The sequence below is a fragment of the Prionailurus bengalensis genome, chromosome D4 (assembly GCF_016509475.1).
Source record: "Prionailurus bengalensis isolate Pbe53 chromosome D4, Fcat_Pben_1.1_paternal_pri, whole genome shotgun sequence".
In the NCBI taxonomy this organism is placed as follows: Eukaryota; Metazoa; Chordata; class Mammalia; order Carnivora; family Felidae; genus Prionailurus; species Prionailurus bengalensis.
This window is the reverse complement of record NC_057359.1, coordinates 45,638,169-45,653,916: the sequence shown is the minus strand read 5'-3', so window position 1 is coordinate 45,653,916 and position 15,748 is coordinate 45,638,169. Positions and strand designations below refer to the sequence as shown.

The 15,748-nt window shown below is 42.8% G+C and overlaps 2 protein-coding genes across 2 annotated transcripts; both read left to right on the top strand.

Moving 5' to 3' along the window:
* Positions 1 to 7,139: 7,139 nt before the first annotated feature.
* On the top strand, positions 7,140 to 7,832 carry LOC122474263 (interferon alpha-like). The gene has a single exon (XM_043565111.1). The coding sequence runs from the start codon at positions 7,144 to 7,146 to the stop codon at positions 7,711 to 7,713; it is 570 nt and encodes a 189-aa protein (XP_043421046.1). The 5' UTR covers positions 7,140 to 7,143; the 3' UTR covers positions 7,714 to 7,832.
* A 5,253-nt stretch (positions 7,833 to 13,085) lies between these two features.
* LOC122474389 (interferon omega-1-like) lies at positions 13,086 to 13,676 on the top strand. The gene has a single exon (XM_043565273.1). It carries the CDS (start codon positions 13,086 to 13,088, stop codon positions 13,674 to 13,676), a length of 591 nt encoding a protein of 196 aa, XP_043421208.1.
* Positions 13,677 to 15,748: the final 2,072 nt, after the last annotated feature.

Genomic DNA, 15,748 nt, shown 5'->3' with positions numbered 1-15,748 from the left:
CATCCACTCCCCGCTTTTTCACTCTCCGTGACCAAGCCCCAGGCAGTACCTCTCTCCCGAGTTTTGTCTCAGATGAGGCTGTTTTCCCTGTCCCCTTACTTGTGAAGGACTGCGGCTTTGACCTGTTCCGCCCCTCTGCAGGAGGGTCTCATCGCCCAATGGCTGAATGTCGGCTGCACCCAGGAACGCTTGCTGGACCCTGCTGCTGCCGGTGCCCTGAGACTACGGCCAGGTGCCAGCCTATCCCAGAAAAAGTTCGCAAGATAGTGTAGCAGCAGCGTTTCAGGGATTATGGAAAATCACAACACACATCTGGCACCAGGCTTCACCCTAAACGACCTTGTTCTAGCACCAGCAAATGTGGCCGTTTTCTGCGGTCTGCTGGGACCAAGTGGCTTCAACAGTCTCTACCAAATGTCCTTCCAGCAGTGGAACCGCTTTTCTCCGTGTGGCCCGAGAACCTCCCGGACCCCACTCTGTTCCTGGGGATTCGCCCTTCTCACCAGAGCACTGCCAGGTATGGAACTGCAGAGTTTCAGACTCTGCACTCCCCGTTTATAGAGTCTTAATGGAATTTAAACCCTCTCCTGTCTCCTTTCTCCCTTTTTAGTTTGGTCCCTGCGGCTGTTTCCAACTTTCCACTTTCTCTCCAGCTGCTTTTGGGGAGGGGTGCTTTTCCCGTATTCTCCCCCCCTCCCCAGTCTCGGTCCTCTCTCCGCCCCCAAAAGTGGTTCCCTACCCTTCGCAGCTTCTCGCTCCCCAGATTCACCTCTCCGCGCCGCGTACCTGCTGAATTCTGTGGTTCAGGTTGTGCAGATTGTTGTGTTAATCCTCAGATCAGTTTTCTAGGTGTGTAGGATGGTTTGATGTTGGTCTGGCTGTATCTCATGGACACAAGACACACAAAAAACTTCCATGCTGTTCCGCCATCTTGGCTCCTCCCCCTCTTGTGATATTTTTAGAGGCACAGTGGAGAAGACAAAATTCAAAGAAACCAGGAAAACAGTTTTAGAAATTATGAAGGAGAGGGTGATGAGAAATAGGACACTCAAAGATTTTTACCCATTGACTCTCACAACCCTAATTCAAAACCTATCTTTTGGGTTAGTATTAGGATAAAGTAAGTGAGTACTTCCCTCAAGCACAGAATTAGAGAAGGTACCAAATGTAAAGAATCCATATAAATAATATCTAAATCAATGTTAAATCATGTATACTAATGCAAAACCTTCATGAAGTACAAACACCAAAAATTTAAATAAAGGCAAGAAATCAGCCTGCACTTGGAAGTTCCTGAGAGTCTTCAAAGGAAGAAGCAGGATGCATAGGAAATTTGGGCAAATTCCATCCAGTCTTTCAAGTTCTTACAAAGAAAATGAAAAAATTGACCCGCTAAATGCCCTTAATGCTTGCAGACAACTCTTTAACCATAGAGTCAAGGTGAGGTCCTATGAAAGACGCTTCACTAACCAAACGTTAAATACAAATTATTTAACACTGTCATGGGGGACACAAAAGATCATCAAACATACAGTTCTGCCAACTGGAAGAGGTAAAGGAGTAATCTTCACTGTATTATTGAGTTTGTGTCCATCAGCGGTAGCAAACTAAGGTTATGTCCAAGTGTTGTTTTAATGTAAATAAAGTATAGCTTCAATCCTATTGAAAAAGTTCCCTAAAATATTGTTTGAGTGTTTTTATCGTGAAGAAGTTTTGATATTTATGTGTGGCATTTTGATTTATTGTGCACTGTCAACTATTTCATGGTGACCAAGTAGATGACAGTGCTGAGTGAGTTTCGCTATTACTCTTTTGCAAAGTGCAATCATACTCCCTCCTTCCCATGGGCAAACGGTGCTAGTAGTCAGCCGAGGGCTAGTGGGCACAAGACTCCCTCACAGAGAGGATCCAGAGGATATGGACTCCAGACTTGCTGTGTCCACCAGGTCCTCACTGTGTCCCAGGCGAATGCTGTCATCCCTTCCACCCTCCGCTGTAGCCCAATCATCCCGCCCTACTGTCTCCTATCCTCCCATTGCTTCATTGTCCCATTGCCCTATGGTCTCTAGTCCTGTCGTCCTGTCGCCCCTTCGCCCCAAGGATGCACCTCTCCGTTGCCCCAGAACCCTTTGGCCCCATCTCACATTGTCCCATCCCCCCATTACTCATGTGCTTTCCTCCCGTTGTCCCATCACCTCATCACCCTCCCATCATCCCGTCCCCTGTCGCCCCATCCTCCCACTGTCCTGTCATCTCTCGCCCCCACCAGTGCCCCATCATTTCAGTGGCCCATCATCCCATCGCCCTATCATCCCATCCTCCATTCATCCTGTCCTCCAGGTACCCTATCTTCCCAACGTTCCTTCATTTCACCCCTCCACCAGCACCCCATAGTCACAGTGGCCCATGGACCCATCAGTGCATCCCTTGCGTTGTCCTGTCATCCCGTTGCCCAATCGTGCCATCATACCGTGGTCCCTCTGTCTTTTTGCCCATGTCCCACAGTCCCATCACCCCATCGCTACATGTGCACCTACATGTGTAGCTGTATGTTTCCCATCTTGCTATTATTTTCTTTGTTCCTATGGTTCTCTGTGCCTTTCTTTCTGAATTTCCTGCCTCCTTGGATGAATCAACGGTTTTTCAATGGTTCCATTTTATCTCCATAATGGACTCTGAGTTATTCTTTTTAATTTTAGTTTCCTTTATACTCTTTACCATATATTATTTCAAATTATCACACCCGACCCTTTCTGTAGCTTTCCCTATATTGTTGTAAGACCCTTAAACTAGCATGCTTCATTTGTCATCATCCCACCTGTGGCTCTGTGTGTATGGCCCCTGTGACTTACCTCTTACCGCTATACATGTTTTAAATGGCTGGACACAATTTTCTTATTTTTGTATTAGACAATGCAATACTTACTATTCTGTATACCTCAAAATTTCCATCTAGTACGATTTTCTCCTTTGCTTCAAGAGTATCTTTTAACCATTCTTACAGTACAAGTCTTACCATGAATTCTGTCCTTTGCTTCAAGAGTATCTTTTAACCATTCTTACAGTACAAGTCTTACCATGAATTCTGTCAGCTCCTATATTTCTGGAAAAGTCTTTATTTACCTTTAATTTGAAGGATTTTTTTGGCTGAATTGGAAAGTGCAAGTGAAAAAGGTTTATTCCCTCAGCCTTTATATATGCCATTTAACTGATACTGACTTTGCATAATTTCTGTTGAGAAATCCAAAGGTAGTTTTCTTTTCTTTCATCAAATGTAATCTCTTCCGATATGTAACTGCTTTAATATTTTTGCTTTACCAATTTTTCTCAGCAATTTTATGATGATGTGCTTTGCGCTGGTTGTGCTTGTGTGTGTGTGCGTGTGCGTGCGTGCGTGTGTGTGTGCGCGCGCGCGTGCGCTGCTTAGAGTTTATTGAGGTTCTTGGAGCCAAGGTTGGTGTTTTCATCTAATTCACAAAATTTCCTGCCATCATCTCTTCCAGTGTTTAGTGGGCCTTTCTCACTCTTATGGCCCTGGAAGAATCTGAGACCCTCATTTCATTCCATGCTCCTGTTGGACACATTCTACTCTTGTGCATTTAAGGATCCTGATCTTTACATCTCTACCTCATTTATCCTTCTCTAAAGTGCATGTGGGTTTTTATTTATGTCTTCCATTTCTATCCTTTAGGAAACCTTCAGGAAGAAAGACATGTTTCTTGTTGAACTCAAGGAGATGTTGTTCTTTGCCTCGACATCACAGACAGTTTTCCAGTTGTTTCTCCTAAGAGCACATATTCAGACCTTCTTGATACATCGTGACTGAAACCGCACTCTGTTCCTTTTTCAAATCGAATCTTACACCAATTATGTATTCCATCATGATTTCATTTTCCTCTCTCATATAATAAGAGAGTTGACATTGATCTCTGCCTGGATTGGCAGGTAATCATTGTGGAACCATTTCCGGACAGTGGATCCCACCAGTTGAACATCAGATATATACTTTATCCTAAACTTAACTGTCACTGATAACACAACCATTTTGGATATCATGTGTTTTACCAGTCTCATCCCCAATTTTCTTCCTTGTTACATTGCATTTTCTGTACTTATGAATACCTCTTACTTTTTCATAGACAATGTTATGTCTGGACTTCTTCTGTACTGTTCCCTTATTTTTGATTAAATGAAGATTTGATGTTTAGGGAGAGCAATGATTTCAGAAAAATCATAACTTCTTAGACATCATTAAGTAATGAATTTGCAATGGATATGATAGCCAGGGATGCTTCTGTCATAAGATGAAAACATGAAAGGTAATCAGAAAATTTCTGTTCTCCAATATCTAACGAGCAAACTTAAAAAGCAAGAGCATCATCAGTAAAAGCCAGAATCAAGAAAGGGTATAATTTGGGGATTCAAATGTATGAGAATTTCACAATAAGAATTGTTAGCGAGATTTATGACTGTGATAAAGGATTATGTACTGCATGTAGATTTTACCCAGGAATTTAGATGTTTGATCTTGAATAATTCACTTAACCCCTCTGGATCTCAGTCTCCCCATAATAAAGTAGGTTGGAAATGTTCCTAGAATTGTATTAAATAATCTAGAATATTTCAAAGTACTTAACAGAGTGTCTTCCACTGAGTGAGGACTTAACAGGTGCTGACAAGTTTCTTATCTTTTCATATGCATCTACAAGAGGATAGTGAATTGATAGCCTTGTCTCTGTTACTCACTAAAGAATGCTGATAGTCTAAACACACAGAATTGGGAACATGTGAATCTCACTTGTATGTAATTGTATACATGATAATATAATGTACACATTATACATTCTGATACCTAGCACATTCCTTCTTCCACTTTGTTTCCCTGGACCCTATTCTTTCACTCCCATATCATAATATTTCCTTCAGCCCAAGAGTAGGAACCACCCTGCCTGCCCACCCCCCCCCCCCCCCCCCCCCCCCCCCCCCCCCCCGCAGTGAGCTCTGCTCTCTACATTCACTCCTCACTAACCTGTCCTGTCCATTCATAGAGCTGCTTCCTCTTCCGTTGTGGTTTCTGTCTGGCAATTTTACTTCCAAGTACAAAGCCACCAGCTGAAACCAATAGCTGTGTGAAAGTTCTAGGTTTTTTGCAGACTCTCCTAGGAGAGGCCTTGTTTTCTTCTTTTTCTCCTGGTGGCTATTTTTGGACATGAGGGGATGTCCCTGCTACAATGATGTAATGGTGGCAATAGGGGAAAAGGAAAGAGAAAGGATCATTTTACTCTGTGGCCTGTCATGATATTTACAAAGGAAGAGTGCCACCTACAGGCCTAAGAAGGACAAAGATAGTGACCAAGTCTGGAGATCTGGCTTGTGTTCTAAGTGCAAGTCTGCAGGAGATTTTTCTCAAGAGCAAAAAAGTCTCCTATCTGGAAAGAACTGACTCTAATAGTATAATAGGTCAATTTCTGTAGTTTTTATATATTTTTGAAAAAAAACATACTTTTCTTAGAGAGTTGGTAGCTTCACAGCAAAATTGACTACAAGATAAGGAGATTTTTCACATACTCCCTAGTTCTGTATTTGCATAATCTCCCCTATCATCAACATTCCCTCACCAGATGGAACAGTGGTTACAATTGCTTCCAACCTTGGGGCACCTGGGTGGCTCAGTCAGTTGAGTGTATGACTTTGGCTCAGGTCATGATCTTGTGGTCTGATCTGTGAGTTTGAGCCCCACATCGGGCTCTCTGCTGACAGCTCAGAGCCTGGAGCCTGCTTCAGATTCTGTCTCCCTCTCTCTCTGCCCCTCCCCCACTCATACTCTGTTTCTCTCTCTCTCTCTGTCTCTCAAAAATAAACATTTAAAAAATTAAAAAAAAAATAATTGCTTCCAACCGTGTAACTGTTAGCTCTTAAAGGTTGTGAACATGTCTTAAATATTTCAGTGATCTGTGACACTCCAAAGCTCAACCTTGGAGCAGTCCAACAAAACCTTATTCCTTAGTATTTATTCTCTCATTGTTTTTCATGAGTATCACACAAGAAGCATTGACGTTGATATCGTGGAAGAGACACAAAATGTCTGCAAGCTCAGTGTGTCAAACGTCGGGATAACGGGGCTCTGTGATTGGAGGAGTCTATCTCCATTGATTTCTGGGTCTCAGGGTCATCTTGGGAGAGGTGGCCTTTGCTTACCTGTGAGCTGTCATTGGCTGTCTTGTGGATGTTGCTTGTATCTGAGCCTCAATATTATACAGGCTCTGGGAAATAAATAGAAGTAGATCATATTTTATGATTTAATTCTACAAAACCTACCAAAACTTCAATAATTATATCTAGTACTAAACGGAAAAAAATATTTTGACAGTGCCTTCAAGAGTATCTAGAGGCAGGTGCAGTTAAAACTTACATTCTCATCAACACAGCATTAAAATCCAGGACACTAAAAACAAATGTCAAGTAAATAAGATATTTTTACAATTGCTGTTAGCAATTTGGAATTATTTTAAATATTTGAATACATTGAAATCATTAATATCTCTTTTTAGAAATTGATAATTTGCATATTTGGTTTACATTTTATAATTAATATAAGTAAATACATTATAAGTTACTCATCACATTTAGTTATACATTTAAGCATCAATGGATTTAAAATTTAGCCCGTAGCTTAAAATTTTTAGTCATTATTATCCCTGTACTTATAAAGAATAAAAAGAGTAACTTTACACTCTCTTTTGTATGTACAAAACTCAGATATAAATAGAGTATAAACTATATAGAGAGAGTATAAACTATATATATATATTATATATATAATATATATAATATATAATATATATATATGGTATCTGCGCTATTAATATCTTGGATGGTTCAATAAAAAAAAAAAGACTCTGGACACATGGACCAATAATGAAAATAATATATATGGTTGGAAACAGTGCTCTAAACCCGTGTAGAAAGTACATAAAGGAAATCAAAAACAGAAGTGGAAAGTAAGGGCAACCTTCAGAAAGTGAAAACTGCTATGTTCCCTACTTAAGCCACACGCACAAGGGAAGATGTTCAGAGAACCTAGAGCCACGGGTCACGGAGTCGCCCACCCCAGCCGGGCCAACAGCATCTGCAAGATCCCCAATGGCGCTGCCCTCTTCCTTCTTGGTGGCCCTGGTGGCGCTGGGCTGCAACTCCGTCTGCTCCCTGGGCTGTGACCTGCCTCAGACCCACGGCCTGCTGAACAGGAGGGCCTTGACGCTCCTGGGACAAATGAGGAGACTCCCTGCCAGCTCCTGCCAGAAGGACAGAAACGACTTCGCCTTCCCCCAGGACGTGTTTGGTGGAGACCAGTCCCACAAGGCCCAAGCCCTCTCGGTGGCCCACGTGACGAACCAGAAGATCTTCCACTTCTTCTGCACAGGGGCTTCCTCGTCTGCTGCTTGGAACACCACCCTCCTGGAGGAATTCTGCACGGGACTTGATCGGCAGCTGACCCGCCTGGAAGCCTGTGTCGTGCAGGAGGTGGGGGAGGGAGAGGCTCCCCTCACGAACGAGGACTCCATCCTGAGGAACTACTTCCAAAGACTCTCCCTCTACCTGCAAGAGAAGAAATACAGCCCTTGTGCCTGGGAGATCGTCAGAGCAGAAATCATGAGATCCTTGTATTATTCATCAACAGCCTTGCAGAAAAGATTAAGGAGCGAGAAATGAGACCTATTCAACATGGAAATGATTCTCACTGACTAATAATACACACTTTCCACGTGTTCTGCCATGTCGAAGACTCTGATTTCTGCTGTAATGGCGACAAGAATGTAGTCAATTTGTGAAATGTTTTCAAGGAGTATTAAGTAACATCATGCCTACTCTACAATCACTAGTTGCTTACAGATGACCATGCTGATGTCTATTTATCTATTTAAATATTTATTTACTTAACTATGTATAATGTATAAGTTATTTCAAGTAATACTATGTGTACCTTTATGTTGCAGTAATATAATAAAATGAATTTTTAATATTTAGGAAGCATATCTTTTTTTATTTCACTTTTACTGCAGGAAGTGTTTGTAAAAAGTACCACCAAGCCTAATGGTGTGACTTGATTGAAAAATGGACAACAAAATTCATTTACCCATCAGATTCTATTAAAATCAGAGGTAACAACTGACTTCCTCTAAGGCAAGTGGTTCGTCGCCCTTAGGACATGGGACACAGTAAATACAGTTCCTGCTGTCTTTATCTTCGATATTCATAGGGACAGAAATCCAAAAACAATAATCATGCTTAATATTACATTGAAGAAAGGAAAGAAGTGAATTCATTCAACTGATGCTACAGTGAGGAATGTCAGGAATAAAAGTGAAAGCTGTCGGTCTCCTCTACAGTTGACTGGTCGACCTGGAAGTGCCCATACCCGTTGTAGTGGATAGGTGAGCTTGTATTTTACAAAAAACGCCATGGCTAGAGGTCCATTCTAGTCCTGGGAAGCCAGAAACAGAGGTGGTCATGGGGTGAGACCAGTGTAGTGTGACAAAAAGACTTATGTTGATTCTAAGAAAAAGCAGGGGAGAGAAGAGCCACAAAGGATAGGCAGGTATACTGGCCATTCAGTAGAAGGATAACAAGAAAGGATGATGTTGAGTGTGTTTAAGGAAATAAATGTGCTTAGAAAAGCATCAGTTGATTCAAGAAAGATGTGGATTTAACTATCTGCTATGTCACAAAAATAGATACCACCCGTGACTTTCAGGAGAACTGGTTTGGTGGAATTAATAAGTAGAAACCACACTGGAGAATGTGGTAACATAAATAAGAGAAGTTAGTTCCTCTGAAGTGGAGAAGAATATAGTGTGGGTTCTCAGAAAATAATGTGGGTTAGTTTTTCTGTGCAGGGTTTTCCCTTTTGTGCCATATGTTTTTCGTGAGTGATTTCATGGATTTAATGTACCAGTAAATCGTATTAATGCATTTAGTATTATATTTCTTTTGAGTCATGACTTACTGAATTACTTAAATTGTTTATCCTTTCTTGGTTATTACTACCTTGTGTATCAGCAAGGTGATCAACCTTAAGAATTCACTAGGCAAGAAGCGATAATTAATTTAATCCTTCATCAAAATATCTGTTACCACTGATAAAATAATATTTCCTGGAATTATTGGCTTTATTAACTAATTTGCTTACCTTTCGTATTGAGACAGTGGTTTACTACAGCCACTTTATAGCACGTTTCACCTTCTAGGAGAATTTGATATGATAAGAATTCTTTAATGGTACTCACTGGTAATTTCTCCCTGTTTTACGAATATTACAATCTTTGGTAGATCCCAAAATAACACAATTATCATGGACACGAAGACTGACAGACTTTTGGGGCACCTGGGGATGCTCGATTAAGCGTCCAACTCTAGTTTTCAATTCAAGTCATGAGCTCAAGGTTTATGAGATGAGCCAGGTGTTGGGCTCTATGCTGACAGCATGGAGCCTGCTTGACATTTTCTCTCTCCCTCTCTCTACCCCTCTCCAACTCATGCTTGTGCGCTCTCTCTCTCTCTCTCAAACTAAATAAATAAACTTAAAAAAAAAAGGACTAACAGACTTTCTTCACATGAGAGTGGGAAGCTGGGTCAGGCATTGTGTTTCTTAGTATTTAAGGCAATGAAAAAAACTGGTTAAAATCAGCTGAAAACACAACATGAATAACAGAAATCCATAGAGAAAATGTGAGTTGTGTATAATTCAGGAGTGAAAAAAAACATTTAACAATTAAACAGAATGTTCTAAATAATAACTGAACTCAGGCACTTGAAAGGCACCAAGCATCACATCTTCCATAGTGTAACAATTGAAAACATGGTTCGTATGTCCTTATTTTTCTTCATACAGTGGCTATAAATGAGAATAGTGTTTGTCTCTTTCTGCAAAATTCTTACTGTGTGTCCTACCTTTCAGTAACTGACCTTCAAAGGAGGCAGCCTAAATAAACAGAAATCTGTCATGATTTCTAGATAAGGCTGACTGATTCATTCCCCATTTCAAAGAAGTGTCTTATTTATATTTAATGAGGAAAGGTGGCTTGTATTAATATCTGAGTTTCAAGAATAAGTATCTAGATGGGAGTACAGAAGAATATAATGTTTCATTAATATTCTGGCACCTGCCCCACCCCCAGCATTACAGGATACATTCCCCTGTCCTAATCGTTTCTTCCCTGTCCCAGAAGGAAGTCCCCACACACCCTGTCACTCACTCCCTTCAACTGTCAGCCTCTTCACACAGCAACTTTCTGGTCTGTTGTGGTCTCAGCTTAAACGTTTCCCTGAAGAGCAGCATGTCACAAGTAGAAACTAAAACTCAGATGAAATCCCTAAGTTTTGCAGAAACTTCTTCAAGAAATCCTTTTTATTTACTACCGTCAAATGTGATGTAATAGCACTTGTGGCGAAAAAGACAGAAAGGAGGATCCGGTTGAAGGGTGGGCTAACGAAGCTCCTCTCAGAGAAGACCACCCCCTGGTGGCCACGTGCGGCAAGGGCAGCGACCAAGACTGGAGGGCTGGCTTGGGATCCCTGCAGAAATCCCGCCACTTCTTGAGGATGTCCCCTCAAGCTGCAAAAAGCTAGCTACCAGCTGGCAACAACAGATTCTAACGCTGTCTATGACAAGGACTGAGTATTGCCCTGAAACGCTCTATAGCCATATTCGATTTCAATCCCAGAGGTATTAAGTGTTAAATACTCGAAAGTGTTGGAGAACCGAGTCTCAGGGTGGGAGGCACGGGCGGGCGAAGGGAGTGATCACCATCCGCCAGCTCTCTCCTTTGAGCCTCAGGCCAAAGCAGCTATTTTCCTGATTTGGGGGAATTCAGTGTGGCCTTCACTCTTCCCTCTGCCAGAGCTCCGGGCCCCCAGTTTGCTGCACCGATTGTGTTAACCAGCCCTTCGCTTTTTTGCCAGCAGACAAGTCACTTCCCTTTTTTCATTTTCATGACATTCAGACCTACATTTTCTTTTGCCCAACACAATTGTTGTGTTTTGCTTTCTAGGAGAGTTGAAATGAGAAACAAAAAACCAAAAACCTGATATCTTGGAAATAGAGAGAAAAATGGTGCAGCCCCTCATTCTCTTACTTGCCTTTGTATTAACCTGCGGATGATATAAAACATGATGCAGGAAGAGCAAGACAATGTCCAGTAAACCACTGAGTAAAAATGAAGTCATTAAAATTCTTTTTGTTGTTGTTTTTTAAATTTAAAATGAAATAACACGAGTAAGTAAAGGAGAGAAGGCTGTTTCTCCCCAACATAATAGCCGGGGCCTCACCCCCTGCATTCTGACCCTCAGACAGATGAACAGACTAAGAAGCCAAAGAGAAATACCCAGACTGAATGGACAACGGAGAGTCGCTAGTTTCTGTGCTGGAAGCTGTTGACTACAGTACAGTATTAATAAACTCTTGCCGCCTACTGTATATAATGTAACTGGCAGTAAGGCAGAAGAAGGGTCTATATCTGCAGGCAGCCTGACCTAGAATGAAGCAAAGCATTCCTAAGCTTCCTCTTGTATGGAAAAGCAAAGGACTGTCCACAGGTGCTTAGAAATGACAAAAAATACACGAGAGCCAGTTGTGGACACCTTCCAACATTTTGAAAAATCCCAAATTTCTGCCAAACACCGTGGCCTGAGACCGAGCATCTGAGCATGGGAGAGGATCACCCACAATCCAGCAGTGAGAGAGAGAGAGAGAGAGAAAGAGAGAACCATTGGCTCAGTGGTGATCATGTGACACTCAGCATCACCTACTACCCTTACTGCAAGACGTCGTTCCTTTATCAAGTTAAAATTTATTAGAAATGTTTGCTCTTCTTGATGAACACTCAGAGAACAAGTTACTCACAATCCAAGGTTTTACTGTATTTCCTTACTAAAGGTGAAATGATTACAGTTGGGTCACTCCCCTACTTAGAGGAAACTAACTGTGACCCTCAGCATCGGAGGGCTGTTGACACTTTGATACCTGCTCAGGAAAAGAAGGGGTCACCACTGAAAACTAGGGTGTCTCACACAAACACTCCAGGGACAAGGGCAAGGATCTAGGGGCATTACCTGTTTTGCTAACAAAGAACCTAGCCTCTCCACAGCAGAGGAATTCTAATGTCCTCAGGACAAGGTGTGCCAGTCCAGGAGAGGTTGGGTTGAGGACACTCAGTCACTCTAGAGGAACATGTTAGTAGAGGTGATAACAACCTTGCGCGTGAGGGTTTGCTGAGAAAATAAAATGATCTGGGATTAGAATCTTCACAGCTACATGTCCCAGACCAGAACCGGGCTTCCTGCTGGGGACACTGGCACAGCCTGAGGAGCCCTGTAGACGGGTTACAAAATGGCAGAAGGATAGTGTCTGTATTAGTCTTGACCCCAGTGAAGCATAACTGCATGGACCTGCATCAATTATTTCTAGAATGAAGAGAAACATCCAAGAAACTCATTCACTTATCACCACAAGCCTCTAATGTGAGTACAACAGTAATTAAAACCCAGTCCTGGTTCTAAAGAGCTTATTTACCATACGTGGTCTGGTCAGAACCTAGCAAGATACAAAAACCCATAGGAATGAAGGAGCCTGTCTCTGTATGAAGTAAAGAGGGTAAAAACCTAGTCCACGATCAAGGCCAAAGCTTCTTTCTAACACAAAGAGCAATGTTCATATATGAAAACATATATGCGAGCAGGTGTGTGTATGAGTACCTACATGCCTACATCACTCCAGTCTTTAGGACAAAGACGTTTCTCCTTTGGTTGATAAGTGTCCATTGGGATGGACATATCAGAAGTTTATTGGGAAATAAAGCTTCCATTGCCAACGTAGTATTTTAGATTGATGACATCTTCTTACACAATAAGGAGAATGCATAAATGAAAACAAAAAAAGGAAGTAGAAGTGGAGAGGATGTTCAGAAAATGAAATTGTCCGCGTTCCCTATTTAAGAGCCATGCTTCGAGTTGGTCCTCAGAGAACCTCGGCCCCGAGGTCCCCAGCCGCCCAGCTCAGCCCTGCCAGCAGCCCCCTCGGCTTCCCCATGGCTCTCCTGCGCCCTCTGCTGACCGTCCTGGCGCTGCTCGCCTGCCGCCCTGGAGGCTCTCTGGGCTGTGCCCTACCTGGGAGCCACGCGCAGGTTAGCAGGGACAACTTGGTGCTCCTGGGCCAGATGCGGAGACTGTCCCCTTTCTTGTGCCTGCGGGCCAGAAAAGACTTCCGCTTCCCCCGGGAGATGCTGGAGGGCGGCCAGCTCCGGGAGGCCCAGGCCGCCGCCGCCGTCCTGCGGGAGCTGCTCCAGCAGACCTTCAACCTGTTGCACACGGAGCGCTCCTCGGCGGCCTGGAGCCCCGCGCCGCTGCACGGACTCCGCTCTGGCCTCCACCGGCAGCTGGAAGCCCTGGACGCCTGCTTGCTGCAGGCCACGGGCGAGGGAGAGCGCGCCCCGGGGATGCACGGCCCTGCCCTGGCCATCAAGAGGTACTTCCAGGACATCCGCGTCTACCTGGAGGACGAGGGATACAGTGACTGCGCCTGGGAAATTGTCAGGCTGGAAATCATGAGAGCCTTGTCCTCCTCGGCGACCTTGCAAGACAGCTTGGCCATCAAGGCTGGAGACCTGGGGTCACCTTGAAGTGATTCTCAATGATTCACGTGCCACATCACCCTGCACTATGTCTGCTCACCTCAAGAGACTGTCACTTCAGCCTTCATCACAAAATTTATTGACTTTAATTCCACAAATATTTTGTGAGTAGTATTAAGCAAGAATATGTAAAAAAAAAAAAAAATCCGGCTTCAGGATCATCAGTCCTTAAGAGATGATTGCCCTGATGTTATTTATTTATTGTTATTTATTTATTCTTGTAGCTTATCCTATTTATATTTATATTTTGATAGAAAAGATATTTCCCTTACCCTGTATTAAAATTGATCAATCATATTCACCTTTTCATTTTATTAAATATGTATTTTGTCTTATTAAATTCTTATGAAAGACAATTTCTTGAGTCTCTTTATTCTTAAACCCTAAATCCAAATCTTGGTTGTTCTAAACCAAATGGAAGAATGGATGGTAGTATTCATCTACTTACTCATCCTTTCAGTTCATGTCATATGTAAACAGGACATCAAGACGGCAGATGCAGAATCACCTTCACAAAGCACAGCCGAGTAAATCGAACATGGCAACTTCTGTGTCAAAACTTTTAGTCTCACAGGCAAAGAGGCATTAAAAGAGGATAAATATTTAAAAATTTTTAATTATATTAAAAAACACAAAATGATGTAAAGGAAAATGTTATTCTTACATAGAAGCTTTAAATACTATAATTTTGAGACGGGGGAACATGGATACCCTTTCTAGAGCACTTGGAAAATACATAATTGCAGAAGTCTTGCTGGCTGTTGGGCATAGGGGTCAGCAATGAACAACAAATGCTATGCGGGGGTGGTATTAATTTGAGATTCTTTATTACATAATTGGGAATGAGCACATGGGAATGGGTGTGGTAATTTTTGTCTTTTATTTGAGAGAGAGAGAGAGAGAGAGAGAGAGAGAGAGAGAGAGAATCTTATGCGGGCTCCATGCTCAGTGTGGAGCCTGATGCGAGGCTTGTTCCCATGACCCTGGGATCATGACCTAAGCCAAAATCAAGAGTCGGATCCTCAAGCAACTGAGCCACCCAGCACCCCTGGATATGGTCACTCTTTTTTTTTTTTGAAGGTTAAACTTTGATTTAGAAAGGCTGAAACAATTGTATGTTAATTGCAACAGCTAGGTTGTACAAAAATATGACTTGAAAATTCCCTTTTGATATCCTTGAAGAACTGGATTGCCATTACATACATGCCTTATTCTCTCTTCAGACCTCTGATTTCAGACTGGAGCTGAGCAGAGAAATGGCTGAGGGTTCCTCAAATCATTCTTGGGCTCCAGACAAGGTGCTGGGCCTCTAAGGAAATAAGCAGGTTATGGGTAAACCACACCTGTTAACTCTGGAGGCTTTTGGGTAGCATACAAGAACAAACTACTCCATCCTTAACTCTTTCCAGGAGTTCGACCCAGGGTACGTCAGTGGGCATCATAAGCTAGGTGAACGTATCACCATCAGGACAACCGGTATTCACCCTGGGAGGCAGCTGGATTCCTCCAGCTTGGTGAGGATGCTCACGTAATGCCTAGTTTGCAGGGATAGATCTTGTCCCATCCTCCAACCTGTGAGGTCTTTTGAACTGAACCACATTCTAACAAGTCGGCTCTCTTTCCGCTCTTTAGTGTTCCAGTGTGCACCTGAACCCGAGTGCCATGAAAAAATTAGCTGGATATGGTCACTTCTAAGTAGAGTGGGCAATGAGAAGAGACCTAAATGTAGTCCTGCAGACCCTCAGAGCATTTGGAGGTCAAGCAGAGGATAGTCTGCCAGGGGCACAGAGGTGGCGTGGTCAGTCCAGCTGGAAGGACACATGGGGACGATAACACATGGGGGGAGAGACCCCACAGGGAAGAAGGGTCAGAGTGGTGCTCGCAGGGTAGGTGCAGACGAACTGCCCAGGGGGTCTGAAAACAGACGCCATAGGGGACCTTAGCATGATCTGGTTTAGTGGAATTAATGAGGCAGAAACCAGATGGGTGTAGGTTGAAGAGGAAACACAAGAAGAGGAATTACTGGCACTGTGTATAGGAAATTATTTTGGGAAGCTTGT